The sequence below is a fragment of the Mustela nivalis genome, assembly GCF_964662115.1.
Source record: "Mustela nivalis genome assembly, chromosome: 7".
Lineage (NCBI taxonomy): Eukaryota > Metazoa > Chordata > Mammalia > Carnivora > Mustelidae > Mustela > Mustela nivalis.
In genome coordinates, this window is record NC_139026.1 from 23334554 (window position 1) to 23352124 (window position 17571).

Genomic DNA, 17571 nt, shown 5'->3' on the forward strand with positions numbered 1-17571 from the left:
TACATAAGCTTCCAGATATTTGATAACAAACAATGATTCCAATTTGTATAAAATACACCAAGAATTCACTTGACTGCCCTTATGCAAATGTTTCTGGCTTATTCATCATTTCCTTGGCACTAAGAATGTTAAATAGGGCAGTAGAGAAGCCATGAAGATAAGCAGTAAGGACAAAGACACTATGTATTTCCTTCCATTCTCTATCATGTCTGTGTCCTAAGCTCCAATCAGACAGCTTTTCTTTTCCATAAACAAAAGGCCACTGAGATCAGACAATGGAATTATAAAATAATGTTCACATTCATCCCCTTACTTCAATATTAAACAAGAAAATCATTTCTCTGTATTGTTCCTTAAGGAAAAAAAGCAATGGAGCAAAGTTTTTCCAACATTAGTTAGACTAGAGCAGAAATAAAGTATCAATCAACTATAAATGAAATAATTTCATAAATCCATATTCAAGGAAGGAGTCAAGATGGTGGAGAAGTAGCAGGCTGAAGCAACATCAGATAGCAGGAGATCAGCTAGATAGCTTAGCAAACCATTCCAAACACTTACAAATCCAACAGGAGATCAAAGAGAAAAAGAGCAGCAACTCTAGAAACAGAAAATCCACCACTTTCTGAAAGGTAGGACTGGTGGAGAAATGAATCCAAAGCGACAGGAAGATAGACTGCAGGGGGAGGGGCCGGCTCCTGGCAAGAAGTGGAGCAATGGAGCACACAATCAGAACTTTTAAAAATCTGCTCCACTGAGGGACATCACTCCAGAGGCTAAACCAGGGTGAAGCCCACGCAGGGACAGTGTGGTCTCAGGTCCCACAGGGTCATTGAAGGATCGGGGCTGTCTGAGTGTCACAGAGCTCACAAGTATTAGAGTGCGGAAGCCAGCTACCAAGAGAGAGCCAAAGAGTGAGCTCTCAACTCAGGGTTACCTTAAATTGTGATCCGTGGCACAGGCCACTGCTCTGTGAGCAGGGACCCCAAAAGATCTGGGGACACCCCCTTGGAAGAGCACAGGGATCTGTGGGGTTTGGAGACTCCAGGCGGGGCTGTATGCCAGAGACAGATACCCTTCATCAAAGGCCGGGTGAGCTCGGAGTGCAGCTGGAGACCAGGGAGATGGGAGTGATTGAGCGCTTTTTTCCAAGGGCACACTGAGGAGTGGGGCCCCGAGCTCTGGGCTCCTCCGGGCTGGAGATTGGGAGGCCGGCATTTTCATTCCCATCCTCCGGAACTCTACAGAAAGTGTTCAGGGAACAAAAGCTCCCAAAAGTGATCGTGAGCAGATTACTTAGCCCGGCCCCTGGTAAGTGTGGTGCAATTCAACCTCGGGCAAACACACTTGAGAATCACTACAACAGGCCCCTCCACAAGAAGATCAGCAAGAAATCCAGCCATGACCAAGTTTACTTACCAAGGAGAACAGCAGAATTCCAGAGGAAGAGAAAGCAAAGCATGGAATTCATGGCTTTCTCCCCATGATTCTTTAGCCTTGCAAAGTTAATTAATTTTTTTTAATTTTATATTTTTTCTTCAGCTAATTTTTTTTTACTTTTACCCTTTCCTCTTTTAACATTTTTAACTAGGTGATCTTAACAATAACTTTCAAAAAAAAAATCTTTTTTGAACCTTCATTATTATAGTAATATTTTATCCTTCATTGTATCTAACTTTATTTTTTGTATACATAGGGTTATTTCTTCTAAAAAAAATTTGAGATACAACTTCTAATAGACAAATTATACCCTAAATCTAGCACAGGGCTTTGTTCTAGTCTCCAGCCTGAGCAAATTCTCTCCACTTTCTTTTTCTTTATTCTCCCAACCAACTTATCTTATCAACTCCTTTTTTAGAAATCAAAAAAAAAATTTCATCTTTATAGTAATATCCCATCCCTTCATCATGTTTGCCCTTATAATATGTTTTTCATTCTTTAAAATTGGGGGAGGTAGTGTCTTCTAAGAGACCAAAATATTCACAAAATTAAGTGGGTGACCCTGTTCTATTCACCAGTCTAATATATAATATTTTTTATACTTCTTTTAAAAATTTTTTGCTCTGAAGCTCTTTTCACCCCTTTTCTTCCCCCCATGATTTCGGGTCTCTTCTAATTTGGTTAAAGCACATTTTCCTGTGGTCTTTGCCACCTTTTTAGTATTTTATTTGCTCCTTCATATATTCTTATCTGGATAAAATGACAAGGCAGGAAAACTCACCACAAAAAAAAAAAAAAAAAAGGAACAAGAGGCAGTACCGCAGGCCAGGGACCTAATCAATATGGACATTGGTAATGAGCCAGATCTAGAATTCAGAATAACGATTCTCAAGGTGCTAGCTGGACTCGAAAAAGGCTTGGAAGATATTAGAGAAACACTTTCTGGAGAAATAAAAGAACTAAAATTTAACCAAGTTGAAATCAAAAAAGCTATTAATGAGGTACAATAGAAAATGGAGGCTCTTACTGCTAGGATAAATGAGGCAGAAGAGAGAATTAGTGATATAGAAGACCTAATGACAGAAAATAAAGAAGCTAAGCAAAAAAGAAACAAACAACTACAGGACCATGAGGGGAGAATTCAAGAGATAAGTGATACCATAAGACAAAACAACATTAGAATAATTGGGATTCCAGAAGAAACAGAAAGAAAAAGGGAAGCAGAAGATATATTTTGGGGAATTATTGTAGAGAATTTCCCTAATACGGCAAAGGGAACAAGCATCAAAATCCAGGAGGCACAAAGAATCCACATCAAAATCAGTAAGAATAGGTCCACACCCTGTCATCTAACAGTAAAATTTACAAGTCTTAATGACAAAGAGAAAATCCTGAAATCAGCCCGGGACAAGAAGTCTGTAACATAAAAGGGTAAAAATAGTAGATTGGCAACAGACTTACCCACAGAGACCTGGCAGACAAGAAAGAACTGGCATGATATATTCAGAGCATTAGACGAGAAAAACATGCAGCTAAGAATACTATATCCAGCTAGGCTATTATTCAACACAGAAGGAGAGATAAAAAGCTTCCAGGACAAACAAACACTAGAAGAATTTGTAAATACCAAACAGGCTCTACAGGAAATATTGAAAGGGGTCGTCTAAGCAAAGAGAGAGCCTAAAAGTAGTAGATCAGAAAGGAACAGAGACAATATACAGTAATAGACACCTTACAGGCAATACAATGGCACTAAATTCATATCTTTCAATAGTTACCCTGAATGTAAATGGGCTAAACGCCCAATCAAAAGACAGAGGGTATCAGAATGGATAAAAAAAACAAAACCCATCAATATGGTCTCTACAAGAAACTCATTTTAGAGCCAAAGACATCTTCAGATTTAAAGTGAGGGTGTGGAAAACTATTTACCATGCTAATGGACATCAAAAGAAAGCTGGGGTGGCAATCCTTATATCAGATCAATTAGATTTTAAGCCAAAGACTATAATAAGAGATGAGGAAGGACACTATATCATACTCAAAGGGTCTGTCCAACAAGAAGATCTAACAATTTTAAATATCTATGCCCCTAACATGGGAGCAGCCAACTATATAAAACAATTAATAACAAAATCAAAGCAATATATCAACAATAATACAATAATAGTAGGGGACTTTAAGAACCTCCTCACTGAAATGGACAGATCATCCAAGCAAAAGATCAACAAGGAAATAAAGGCCTTAAATGACACTCTGGACCAGACGGACATCACAGATATATTCAGAACATTCCATCCCAAAGCAACAGAATACACATTCTTCCCTACTGCACATGGAACATTCTCTAGGATAGATCACATCCTGGGTAACAAATCGGGTCTCAACCGGTACCAAAAGATTGGGATCACTCCCTGCATATTTTCAGACCACAATGCTCTGAAACTAGAACTCACACAAGAGGAAAGGTGGAAAGAACTCAAATACATGGAGGCTAAAGAGCATCCTACTAAAGAATGAATGGGTCAACCAGCAAATTAAAGATGAATTGAAAAAATTCATGGAGACAAATGATAATGGAAACACAACTGTTCAAAATCTGTGGGACACAGCAAAGGCAGTCCTGAGAGGAAAATATACAGTGGTACAAGCCTTTCTTAAGAAACTAGAAAGGTGGGGCGCCTGGGTGGCTCAGTGGTTAAGCCGCTGCCTTCGGCTCAGGTCATGATCTCAGGGTCCTGGGATCGAGTCCCACATCGGGCTCTCTGCTCAGCAGGGAGCCTGCTTCCTCCTCTCTCTCTCTGCCTGCCTCTCTGCCTACTTGTGATTTCTGTCAAATAAATAAATAAAATCTTTAAAAAAAAAAAAAAAAAAGAAACTAGAAAGGTCTCAAAGACACAACCTAAACCTACACCTAAAGGAGCTAGAGAAAGAACAGCAAAGAAAGCCTAAACCCAGGAGGAGAAAAAATAATAAAGATCAGAGCAGAAATCAGTGAAACAGAAACCAAAAGAACAGTAGAAGAAATCAACAAAACTAGGAGGTGGTTCTTTAAAAGAATTAATAAGATTGATAAACCCCTGGCCAGACTTATAAAAAAGAAAAGAGAAAGGACCCAAATTAATAAAATCATGAATGAAAGAAGACTTATAAAAAAGAAAAGAGAAAGGACCCAAATTAATAAAATCATGAATGAAAGAAGAGAGATCACAACCAACACCAACGAAATAAAATCATCTTAAGAACATATTATGAGCAACTATACACCAGCAAATTTGACAATCTGGGAACAATGGTTGCATTCCTAGAGACATATAAACTACCAAAATGGAACCAGGAAGAAATAGAGAACTTAACAGACCCATAACCAGTAAGGATATTGAAGCAGTCATCAAAATATCTCCCAACAAACAAGAGCCCAGGGACAAATGGCTTCCCAGAGGAATTCTACCAAACATTTAAAGAAGAATTAATACCTATTTTTCTGAAACTGTTCTAAAAAATAGAAATGGAAGGAGAACTTCCAAACTCATTTTATGAGGCCAGCATTACCGTGATCCCAAAACCAAAGACTCCATCAAAAAGGAGCATTACAGACCAATATCCTTGATGAACACAGATGCAAATATTTTCACCAAAATACTAGCCAATAGGATCCAACAGTACATTAAAAGGATTATTCACCATGACCAAGTGGGATTTACTCCAGGACTGCAAGGTTGGTTCAACATCCGCAAATCAATCAATGTGATACAATACATTAATAAAAGAAAGAACAAGAACCATATGATACTCTCTCTCAATAGATGCTGAAAAAACATTTGACAAAGTAAAGCATCCTTTCATGATCAAAACTTTGCAAAGTATAGGGGTAGAGGATACATACCTCAATATCATCAAAGCCATCTATGAAAAATCCACCGCAGATATCATTCTCAATTGAGAAAAACTGAGAGCTTTTCCCCTAAGGTCAGGAACATGGCAAGGATGTCCATTATCACCACTGCTATTCAACATAGTACTAGAAGTCCTAGCCTCAGCTATCAGACAACAAAAAGAAATTAAAGGCATCCAAATCAGCAAAGAAGAAGTCAAACTATCACTCTTTGCAGATGATATGATACTATGTGTGGAAAACCCAAAAGAATCCACCCCAGAACTTGTACAGGAATTCAGTAAAGTGTCAGGATATAGAATGAATGCACAGAAATCAGTTGCATTTCTTTACACCAGCAACAAGACAGAAGAAAGAGAAATTAAGGAGTCAATCACATTTACAACTGCACCCCAATCCATAAGATACCTAGGCATAAACCTAACCAAAAATGCAAAGAATCTATACTCAGAATACTATAAAGTACTCATGAAAGAAATTGAGGAAGGCACAAAGAAATGGAAAAATGTTCCATGCTCATGGATTGGAAGAATAAATATTGTGAAAATGTCTATGCTACATACAGCAGTCTACACATTTAATGCAATCCATATCAAAATCCCATTCATTTTTTTCAAAGAAATGGAATAAATAATCCTAAAATTTATATGGAACCAGAAAAGACCTTGAATAGCCAGAGGAATATTGAAAAAGAAAGCCAAAGTTGGTAGCATCACAATTCCAGACTTCAAGATCTATTACAAAGCTGTCATCATCAAGACAGTATGGTACTGGCACAAAAACAGACACATAGATCAATGGAACAGAATAGAACCCAGAATTGGACCCTCAACTCTTTGGTCAACTAATCTTCGACAAAGCAGGAAAGAATGTTTAGTGGAAACAAGACAGTCCTTGAACAAATGGTGTTGGAAACATTGGACAGCAACATGCAGAAGAATGAAACTGGACCATTTCCTTACACCACACACAAAAATAGACTCAAAATTGATGAGAGACCTCAGTATGAGACAGGAATCCATCAAAATCCTTGAGGAGAACACAGATAGCAACCTCTTCGACCTCAGCCACAGCAACTTCTTCCTAGAAACATCGCCCACAGCAAGAAAGCAAGGCCAAAACTGAACTACTAGGACTTCATCAAGATCAAAAGCTTTTGCACAGCAAAGGAAACAGTCAACAAAACCAAAAGACAACTGACAGAATGAGAGAAGATATTTGCAAACAACATATCAGATAAAGGGCTAGTATCTAAAATCTATAAAGAACTTACCAAACTCAACAACGAAAGAACAAATAAGCCAATCCAGAAATGGGCAAAAGACATGGACAGACATTTCTGCAAAGAAGACATCCAGTTGGCCAACAGACACATGAATGCTCCACATCACTCACCATCAGGGAAATACAAATCAAAACCACAGTGAGATACCACCCTACACCAGTCGGAATGGCTAAAATTAATAAGTCAGGAAATGACAGATGCTGGCGAGGATGTGGAGAAAGGGGAACCCTCCTACACTGTTGGTGGGAATGGAAGCTAGTGCAACCACTCTGGAAAACAGCATGGAGGTTCCTCAAAAAGTTGAAAACAGAGCTACCCTATGACCCAGCAACTGCACTACTGGTATTTACCCTAAAGATGCAAACATAGTGATCCTAAGGGGCACATGCACCTGAATGTTTATAGCAGCAATGTCCACAATAGCCAAACTATGGAAAGAAGATTAATTATCAAGAGATGAATTGATAAAGAAGATGAATTGATAAAGAAGATGTGGTCTATATATACAATGGAATACTATGCAGTCATCAAAAGAAATGAAATCTTGCCGTTTGCGACAACATGGATGGAACTAGTGGGTATTGTGCTTAGTGAAATAAGTCAATCGGAGAAAGACAACTATCATATGATCTCCCTGATATGAGGGAGTTGAGAGGCAGCGTGTGGGGTTTGGGGGGTAGGAAAAGAATAAATGAAACAAGATGGGATCAGGAGGGAGACAAACCATAAGAGATTCTTAATCTCACAAAACAAACTGAGAGTTGCCGCAGGGAGGGTGGTAGGCAGAGGGTGGTGGGGTTATGGACATTAGGGAGGGTATTTGCTATGGTGAGTGCTGTGAAGTGTCTAAACCTGGCAATTCACAGACCTGTACACCTGGGGCTAATAATACAATTTAAAAAAAATCCATATTCAATATGCTCTAAAAAAAACTAGTATTTTAAAATTTAGCTAGTAGTTCATATCTTAAGTGTAGCATAAATTCAATTTGTTTAAAATTATTTCTATCGAAATTATTTCTATCAAAGTCATCCAACTATTTTTATAGTTGTGTACTTGTTTACATGGCATGATATATTTCTTCGAAGTACCTCTCTCCTTTTTTTTTATGTGGACATTGCTACTGTCTCATTGGTCAGCACCATTCTGTCTGATTTATATTGGAGAAAGGAAAAAGAATCTCAATTGGTAAGTGAGAGTATCTTGCTCATTTAATAGATAATATGTCTAAATCTGACACAACACACACACACACACACACACACACACACACACACGAAAAGGAAAGGAAGGTGGATGGAAAGTCAAGTATCCCCAAAAGGTCCAGGAGAGTTTGACAGTACTAGCCACATCTTTCCTCACTGAAGGTGAGAGTCCAGGGAGAGCAGTGACAGAGAAGAGCCTTCTTCTATGTATCTTGTCAAGATAGTAACAGACTCCAGGGGGTCTAGAAGGGAGCAAGAGCCAGCCCAAAGGGTAGAGAATGCTGCTTCTTTTACCTGAGTAGTTCCTACTGTGCAGGGTACTCCATGAGTAGCTCTGTCTCTATGAGCCACAGATGTGAGCAGACCCAGCAGCCAGAGAGGAAACTCAGGAGGAACAGTCAACATAAATAAATGCTCAGTGATACGGAACCATAAGAAGAAGAAGATAGAAACATGAATTAGGAAAATATTAAGGAATCCAGACATTATCATCTGTATATTCTAGCTTAAACAAATAAGTTAATATATTAACCTTAATGGAAACAGGATTCTTACAATTATAAAAAAAAATTACAATTAGGGAAAGAGAAAACATTGGAAAGTATCTTGTGGTATGGAACTGAAAATGGATGTATCTGTACATCCATTACAAATGGATGTACATACATCCAATACAAATGGATATATTGTACCTTACAATTTTAAATAGATACATAGATCTATTTAGATGGACATAGATATTTCCTAGTATTGCCTATTGAAAGGACCTAGAAGCAAAGAAATCTCAGTAGTCTCCAGACCTTAGATTCCAAATACTACTTCCACTAAAAGGAATCAACTGTTTCCAGGGCCAGGACAGGGAAGGTACAAGATGAACATCTTGAGGTAATAGGAAGAAGCTCAAAAAAAAGATGGTGACATATCAAAAAGACTAAGGAGCTAGGCTGAAAGGGCTCCTAATGGCCAAATCTGGAAAAATTTGAGACTCAAATAATAATGTTGATTTGATAAAGGATATCTACAAAAAAAAAAAACCTACCACAAATATAATTCTTAATGATAAAATGTTGAAAGCCTGAAAGCTTTTTCTCTGAAATGGGAATCAGACAAAGATATCCACTAACATCATTTCTTTCAGCACTGAAATAGCAGGCTTAGCAAGAACAAAAACAAGAAAAAGGAAGTACAGAAGGGGAAATACAAGGATTGAAAATTAAGAAGTAAAACAGCTGTCTATCATAAATAATATGATTGTATGTTTATAAAATCCAAAATAACCTAGAGTTAAGGTATTAGAATTAATCAGCGAATTTATTAAGCCCATGGAAGACAAAGTCAATATACAAAAAAAGAGCTCTATTTCTACATACCAGCAATAAACAATTACAAACTAAATTCTAAAGAGATAGTTCTAGTAACTTAAAAAATACCTAGGAATTAATCAAAGCAAAGATGTGCAATACCTACTCACAGAAAATAGAAATTATAAGGATAATTTTAAATTATGTAGAACTAAATGAGAATAAAAACACTACTATATACTAAGAATTGTAAGTTATAGTTAAAATAGTGATAAGAAACATTTTAGACTTCAATGTTTTCTGATTCAGAACAATTCCAACCAAATTTCCAACAAGTTTTTTGTATTTCTAAATTATCACATAATTTCTACTTTTCCCCATGAATTATTTCTAAATGTCTACTTAAGACTTTCAAATGTATAGGATCTTTATGGTTCTATCTTTTCAAAAATTGTTCTCTACTGTAATCGATTACAGTAAAATGTGGTTTGTATGAATCCAATGTTTGAAATTTTTTGAGATTTGCCTTATAGTCAATACTATAAATGTTCTATGTGCTTTAAAAAATAAATGCTTTTTTTAAAAATCCTCTAAAAAATAGGCATTTTCTAGTTGTTGGCTATTCAAGACATTTTTCCTCCGAAATTTAGAACCAGCTTGCCCATGTCCATCAAGATAATCCTAAAATTAAATGAGGTAAGCATCCTACAACTGTGCAGACTCCTAGTGAAATATCTGTTCATGTTTTTTTATCATTTTTTTTACAATTTTAAGTGTCTTTTGCTCATTTTCTAATTGGACTGTTTGTTTTTATTATTCTTTTGAATTTTGAGAGATCTTTATTTATTCCAGATATAAGGTCTTTCTTGGAGATGTGGTTTGCAAATACTTCCCAGTATGTAGCTTATGTTTTCATCCTTTTCACAGGTTCTTTGACAGAGCAAAAGTTTTAAATTTTGATGAGGCCTGAGGTTGTATGGTAAGCATATGTTTAATTTTATAAGAAATCCCACAGTCTTTTCCAGAGTGGCTGCATCTTTTCACATTCCCACCAGCACTGTATGCATGACCCAGTTTTAGCCTTACCACTATTTTTTATTTTATCCATTAAAGTAAGTTTTAGTGATACCTTGTGGCTTTAATTTGGGTTTCTCTAATGGCTAATGATACTGAACATCTTTTTATGTGTTTATTTGCCATCTGTATATAAGCAAAACTTTCAATATCTCTTTACAATATGACCATCCACACAGAAAACTTGTATCTATGAATAAATTATCAAGCCTATAGAAGATTGAATTGTTTACAAAACAATTAAGTTCTTATACAAAAGAATAGAAGCATTCAAAAATGTAATTTTAAAACACCATTACATTAATACCAAAAAGCACTTATTTGATGCAGCTAATGAAAGATATATAACATCTTTAAAAGTATAGCTACATCATATAAAGTATCATAAAAATTTATTGAAAGACATAAGTATATGGTCTGTATACTAATAGAAAGAATCAATACTTGGGGGAGGGCTTCTAAAACCAATTATATAGTCAATTATATCTCTGTCAAAATCATGAGTTTTTTGTGTTACCTGATGAAATACTCTGTGGAAGTATTCCAAAATACTCTGTGGAAGAATATCCAAGATTTATGTGAACACGGTGAAGAGACTTATTCTATCAGATAACAAGAATCAATTTAATGCCAGAGTAAGTGTGATGGTATGATTCTGAACCACAAAAAGATTAAACAGAAAAGAGATCTCAAAACTATACATATGAAAATTTGCTAAATGACAAAATGACAGTGGAGAATAAACAACTTGTAAATGCCCAATAATGACTACTTGGTAAATGGGGCTAGCCAGCGGGGTACCTATAACAAAACTACAAGAGATGGGGAGGGGGACTATTCTTCTCACAATTCAAAGAAATAAAATACAGTTAGATGAAACTCCTAAATCTGGGCACGTGGGTGTCTCAGTCAGTTAAGCAACTGCCTTCAGCTCTTCAGCTCAACTAATGATCTCAGGGTCTAGGATTGAGCCCCACATCAGGCTCTGCTCAGTGAAGAGCCTGCTTCTCCCTCTCCTCCATCCCTCCCCACTGCTTGTGCACTCTCTTTCTCTCTCTCAAATAAATAAATAAAATCTTAAAAAGAAAAAGAAACTCCTAAATGTGAAAATCTAAAATTTAAATTCACAAAAATACCTTTACTATCTTGTTCAAATACAACAAAGAGAAATGGTAAAACATTTTGTTTCACTAACAATTATAACTTTTGATTAAGAAAGAAAATCTTTAAAATATGAATAGATGAGTCACAAACTGGGAAAAGCAATAGTATTCAAACTTCTAAAAATACATGAGAAAACAAAAGAAGTTTTAAAATGTACAAAGGTTTTAAACAAGCAGTGCTGAGAACAGAAAAACACTAGGATCTAATAAAAACATGAAAAGATGCCTAACCTCATTAGTAATCAAATAAATAAAAATTAAAATAATAATGACATAAAATTTCACAACTCCACAGTCCATAAAAATTCAAAAATTTGATAATACTATCAAGTGTTGGTAAAGATGTTGAAAATGGAAACTTGACACATGACTAACAGAAATTTAAGAGCAACTTAGCTATAACTAGTAATTTGAAAAACGTTCATATCTACATAATATGTTCACATCTACATGACTACACTCTCAGTCAATGAGAGATGAAGAATACAATAAATGAGATTAGAAACAGGTTTGATGAGGGGGCCTGGGTGGCTCAGTAGTTTAAGCCTCTGCCTTCAGCTCGGGTCATGATCCCAGGATGCTGGGATCAAGCCCCGCATCGGGCTCTCTGCTCAGCAAGGAACCTGCTTCCCCCACCCTCTGACTGCCTCTCTACCTACTTGTGATCTCTCTCTCTCTGTCAAATAAATAAATAAAATCTTTTTTAAAAATCCTATTTTAAAAAAAAAAGTTTTTATGCAATGAACAGTAGGCTGGGGGAAAAAAAAAACAAAAGAGGAATGAATTAGTGACCTAGAAGACAAAATAATGAAATACAATGAAGCTGAACAAAATAGAGAAAGATGAATTATGCAACACAAGAATAAATTTAGGGAACTCAGTGACTCCATCACATGTAATAACATTCATATCATAGAAGTCTCAGAAGAAGAGAAAGAAAGGCTGGCAGCACATTTATTTCAAGAAATAACAGCAGAAAACTTCCCTAATCTGAGGAAGGAAACAGACCTCCAGGTCCAGGAGGCACAGAGAACCCCCAACAAAATCAACAAAAGCAGGCCGACACCAAGACATATTGTAATTGAATTTGCAGACTATAGTAATAAAGAAAAAAAACCTTAAAAGCAGCAAGATAAAAGAAGTCGTGAACTTACACAGGAAAACCCATAAGGCTACCTGGAAATTTCTCAAAAGAAATTTGGCAAGCTAGAAGGGAGTGACATGATATATGCAAACTGCTGAATGAGAAAAATCTGCTCCCAAGAATACTCTATCCAGCAAGGCTACCATTCAGATTAGAAGGAGAAATCGTTTCCCAAACAAATGAAAACTAAAGGAGTTCATGACCACTAAACCAGCCCTGCAAGAAATATTAAAGGGAACTCTTTTGAGTGGAAAGGAGAGTCCAAAAGTGGCAAAAACAAGTTAGGATCAGAGAAAGCCTCCAGAAATGACAAAAAAGTAATAAAATGGCAATAACTCTGTATCTATCAATAATTACTTTGCATGTACATGGACTGAACAAGACACATCTATATGCTAGCCATAAAAGACTCATCTGAGATCTAAAGACATATGCAGATTGAAAGTGAGGAGGTGAAGAAACATTTATCATGCAATTGAATGCCAAAAGAAAGTCAGAGTAGCAATACTTATGTCAGAAAATTAGACTTTCTGTTCTTGTACTATTTTTATCCTGCTTTGGTATTTCGGGTAGTACTGGCCTCATGCAATGATTCTGAATGTGTTCCCTCTATCCCATTATTTGTAAAATTTTGATAAAGTTTGTCATTAATTATTTTTCTTAAATGCTTGGTAGATTCGCCAATGAAACAAGGTGATCTAGAGCTTTTCTGTGCTGGGAGATTTTTTATTCCTAATTCAACTTTAATTCTTGTTATTGGTCTAAGAAGATGTTCTACTTCAAGATTCATGATTCAATCTTGATAACTTGTTTGTTTTTAGGATTATCTGGGTTTTTTTCCTAAATTATCTGATTTGTTAATATATAATTGTTTCTAGTAATCTGTTACCATACTATGTATTTTTGTGGTTATCTGTTCTATTTTTTTCTCTTCCATTTCTTATTTTGTTTTGTTTTTTGGTTTTGTTTGGTTTTTTTTTTAGATTTTTTTTATTTATTTGACACAGAGATAGAGATCACAAGTAGGCAGAGAGGCAGTAAGAAAGAGAGGGGGAAGCAGGCTCAGCACTGAGCAGAGAGCCTGATGCAGGGCTCGATCCCAGGACCCTAAGATCATGACCTGAGCCAAAGGCAGAGAGGCTTAACCCTCTGAGCCACCCAGGTGCCCCCCCTTATTTTGCTTTTTGAGATTGAGGCTTCTCTCTTTTTCCTTAGTTGATGTAGTTAGAGCATTGTCAATTTCGAGGTTTTTTGTTTTTTGTTTTTGGGTCTTTTTTGGAAAAACTGGTCATTACTTTCAATATTATGTTACTGCTTATTCTGGTCTCTATTTTATTTATTTATCATTTTTCTTTGTTATTTTCTTCCTCTACTAAATTTCAGCCAAGTTTCTTCTTTTTCTAATTCTTTGTGGTATAATTTTGTATATTTGAACTTGTTTTCTTAATATAAGCATTTATAACATAAAAAATTATAATTTAAATAAAGAAAATGAATAAACAGATAGTAGGCAAATGCAAAGTGAGAGTGGCTCTATTAATATGTACATGTTGCTCTTAAAATTGAAATCATTAAACAGATAAAGAAAGACATTCTATGTATATAATAAAGATAAGATATATAAAAGAATATTTAAGAATTATAAGTTCATACTCATAAAAATAGAAGCTGAACATTTACCATGGTAAGTTTTATGGTTTCAGTTCTTTTGGACAAGAACTTAAGGACCACAAATAATGCAAAGTAATTTATGAACTGGTCTTTTAACCACCCTATCAAAACTACTCCTGCCATCACTTCCACCAAGGCCAGTTAATCTATAACATATCATCCTGTTCACTTAGTTTACAAAATGTACCAAAATTTTAAACTGTCTTGTTTATTTGTCTGTTTACTTATTTATTGTGCTCCTGTCATTAGTATGTAAGTTCCCCAAGGACAGTGATCTTATCTATTTAGTCCACCATTATATCCCTCATTCTGAAAATAATGCCAATGACACAGTAACATTTACTGAATTAATTAATCAGTTAATACCTTTCATGTTCCACCATTTCAGAAACAGATGGATTTTTGGAAAAAAATTCTCTTAGAGTTTCATTTCTTTTACTTCTTCTCCTTGGCAACAGTTCTGCAGTCTTAATATGAGAGATGACAAAAATGTTACAAATTAAAGCTAAACTCTAAACACAATATTATAATTTACTCATACTCTAATGCTTATCTCTTGACATTGAAATACAGTGATTTCTTTATACCGCTCAATTAAAATTACTATCAAAAGAAACAAAAAAATATGATTATAAAAATAACCATGTGATAACTTAAGAATTATAATGTACTGGGACACCTGGGTGGCCTAGTCAGTTAAGTGTCTAACTCTTGACTTGGGTTCAGATTATGATCTCAAAGTTGTTAAGATCAAGCCCCATGTCAGGCTCCAAGTGTAGCCTGCTTAAGTAAGATTCTCTCTCTCCCTCTGCTCCTCCTCCCTCCCACTTACACACACATGCCAGCGCTCTCTTTTTCTCTTTCTCTCAAAAAAAAAGTAAAGAAAAAGAATTACAATGTTTTATATAATAATAAAATTATTCGTTGATATTTCCTTATTTCATATTATAATAAATTATACTGTAGCTAATCATCTTTAGATATGTGAATCTCTTATTTCATTAACTTAAAATTCAAAACTCATAAGAAACTTACTCTTCCAATTTCCATTACTGCAGCTTTAAACTTCTTAAAAGATTTGGTTGTCTTTTTACATAGAACATTATCCTTATATTTCATTTTTCTTATTCCAAGTAGGGACTCATTCCTCCTGATATAAAAATACAAAGTCAGTTAAAAGGATCTGTAAGAATTTGCAAAACTATACCAAAACAATAAATCTTTAATGAATGTTGTCACTGAAATTATAAAAGAAGGATATCTAAAATTGTTTGTGTCTCATGCATAAATTAGATTGTGATATTCCTGAACATCAAGGAATAGCTGGCCTCTTGAAAGAACAAAATGTAAATCATACCACAAGATGTGATGAGAGCTGATGTGTGACATAGGAAAAACAGAACTGGATTGAAAATAAAACAACATGAACATATCCCTTCAAAACAGAAAAGATAATTATGTAAGAGTGACCTTGGACAAGCTATCTTGCTTGCAACAGATTTCAGTCTCTTTGGTTCCATAATGTCCAGGCTCCTAGCCACTATTGCTTTCTGGATACCAACAGGTCCTAAGCATTTTATCTGACTATAAAAACTTTTCTCTTCCCCTAATCATTTATTGAAGTTCTTAGTCTCATTTTTTCAATCTGCCATGGACCCCTATGATAATTCTTCAAATACTGTTAAATCTCTTATTATCCCTCCTTCTACTCATACTTATTTTCCCTGCAACTTATATATTTTCTAAAAATTATATTTCTTTGAGTAAGTATTTGCCAATTTCAGCAAAATCCTGCTATAATTGGGGTGCCCGGGTGGTTCAGCTGGTTAAGTGGCTAGGAGCCTGGACAAGTCAGTTAAACAACCAACTCTCAGTTTGGGCTCAGGTCATGATCTCAGGGTCCTGGGATTGAGCACCAAGTCACCACAGAGTCAAATTGTCCCTCTCCCTCCTTCCCATTCTTTCCTCCATGCACATTCCATTCTCAAGGAAATAAATAAAATCTTAAAAAAAAAAAAAAAACCCGCCTATCACATGATAACTGAGATCCAAAACTTTAAAGGGAATAAAATGTAGGGTCACATCAACAGAAGGCTAATGAAATGACTGGGTGAGTTGGGATAGCTAGTTACATGGGGTTCCAAATCTATCTTAGTCTTCAATTTTGATGATGATCATCCTGGATCCTGTGGTTGGTTAGGACTCCAGAGCAGCTGCAGCAATTCCAAGTGTCCCCCAGCTAATTAGCATTCATTTCGGCAAATGTTCAGTCTGCCTGAACTAAGAAGCTTAGACCAACGACCACGGGGAGATGGGGATCCACCTTCCGCAACTTGCACTTTGATAACTGGTTGCCTGCCATTTCCTAAGCAGGTTGGTCTCTTCCCTACCTCCTGAATCTCCCAACCCCCAGAAAGCTTGAACTGGTTGCTGTTATTGCAGAAAGAGATGCAAAGGAGAGGAGGTCACAAATAAACACTTGCCATCCTGCTCTCTTCTCAACATTCACTTCCATGCTCTGAAGAACTTTCATGCCTTAAACAATTAAACTCCTCCACTTCTCAACCTCTTCACAGAATGCTTCCTCCTAGCTTTTTATTTTGTTTATGGCATGCTATTAAAAATGGTATTTTAAAATTTCTATGTAGTCAATGCTATCGATCTTTGATTTCATGGCTTATTCATTGTATTGATTACTTATATTACTACCTGTTTCTAACGTGAAACTTGGATCCCAATAGCTGTCTACTTATTATTTCACAAACAGAACTCTGTTATACATTATCTGGTAATACAAATCTCTTCTGCTTTTTCATTTTTTGAATTTTTTTATTATTCTACACAATTCCATAAAGCTAACATGATTGGAATTACATTAAATCAACAAATTAATTTGAAGATAATAGAAATTACAGTAGTCCATCTGCCCATCAAGAAATGCACTATATCCCCATTTATCCAAGTCATTTTAGAAAATATCTCTTAGTAAAAATGTTTGGTCTTCTTTTATTAGCCTAAGTCCCCTCACAAATCCTGATAAATTTAATCCCATGCTTCATAGAAATGGGATCTTCTTTCCGTTATACTTTCTAGTTGATACCGGAAAGCTATTGGTTTTGTAGCTAGCTAGAATCCTATGGAGTTCTATTATTATTTCTGATACTTGTCAGTTAATTACCTTAAGTTTAAAAAATAATTATTTGCAAATACCAATAATTTTTTCTCCCTTTCAGAGTATTTCACTGTGGAATTCATTTGATAAACATTTTTGAGACCCTATTATGTGATAATCACATGAATTCTAATCCTAATTTCTATTTCTTATTTTAATGCATAGGCAAGAATTTTCAGAACAATATTAGGTGATAGAGGGAATAATAAGTTTCCTTCTTATAA

The 17571-nt window shown here is 35.5% G+C and overlaps 1 protein-coding gene across 6 annotated transcripts in view; it reads right to left on the reverse strand.

Moving 5' to 3' along the window:
- Window positions 1-17571, reverse strand: part of CFAP54 (cilia and flagella associated protein 54) — a 311472-nt gene that overhangs the window by 160037 nt on the left and 133864 nt on the right. For all 6 annotated transcript variants that reach the window (XM_082739254.1, XM_082739253.1, XM_082739250.1 and 3 more), the window contains 2 exons: window positions 15211-15325; window positions 14542-14642 (listed from right to left, as the gene is read on the reverse strand). In XM_082739254.1, the coding sequence (XP_082595380.1) occupies window positions 14542-14642; window positions 15211-15325 (216 nt within the window). The remainder of the gene's footprint in view (window positions 1-14541; window positions 14643-15210; window positions 15326-17571) is intronic.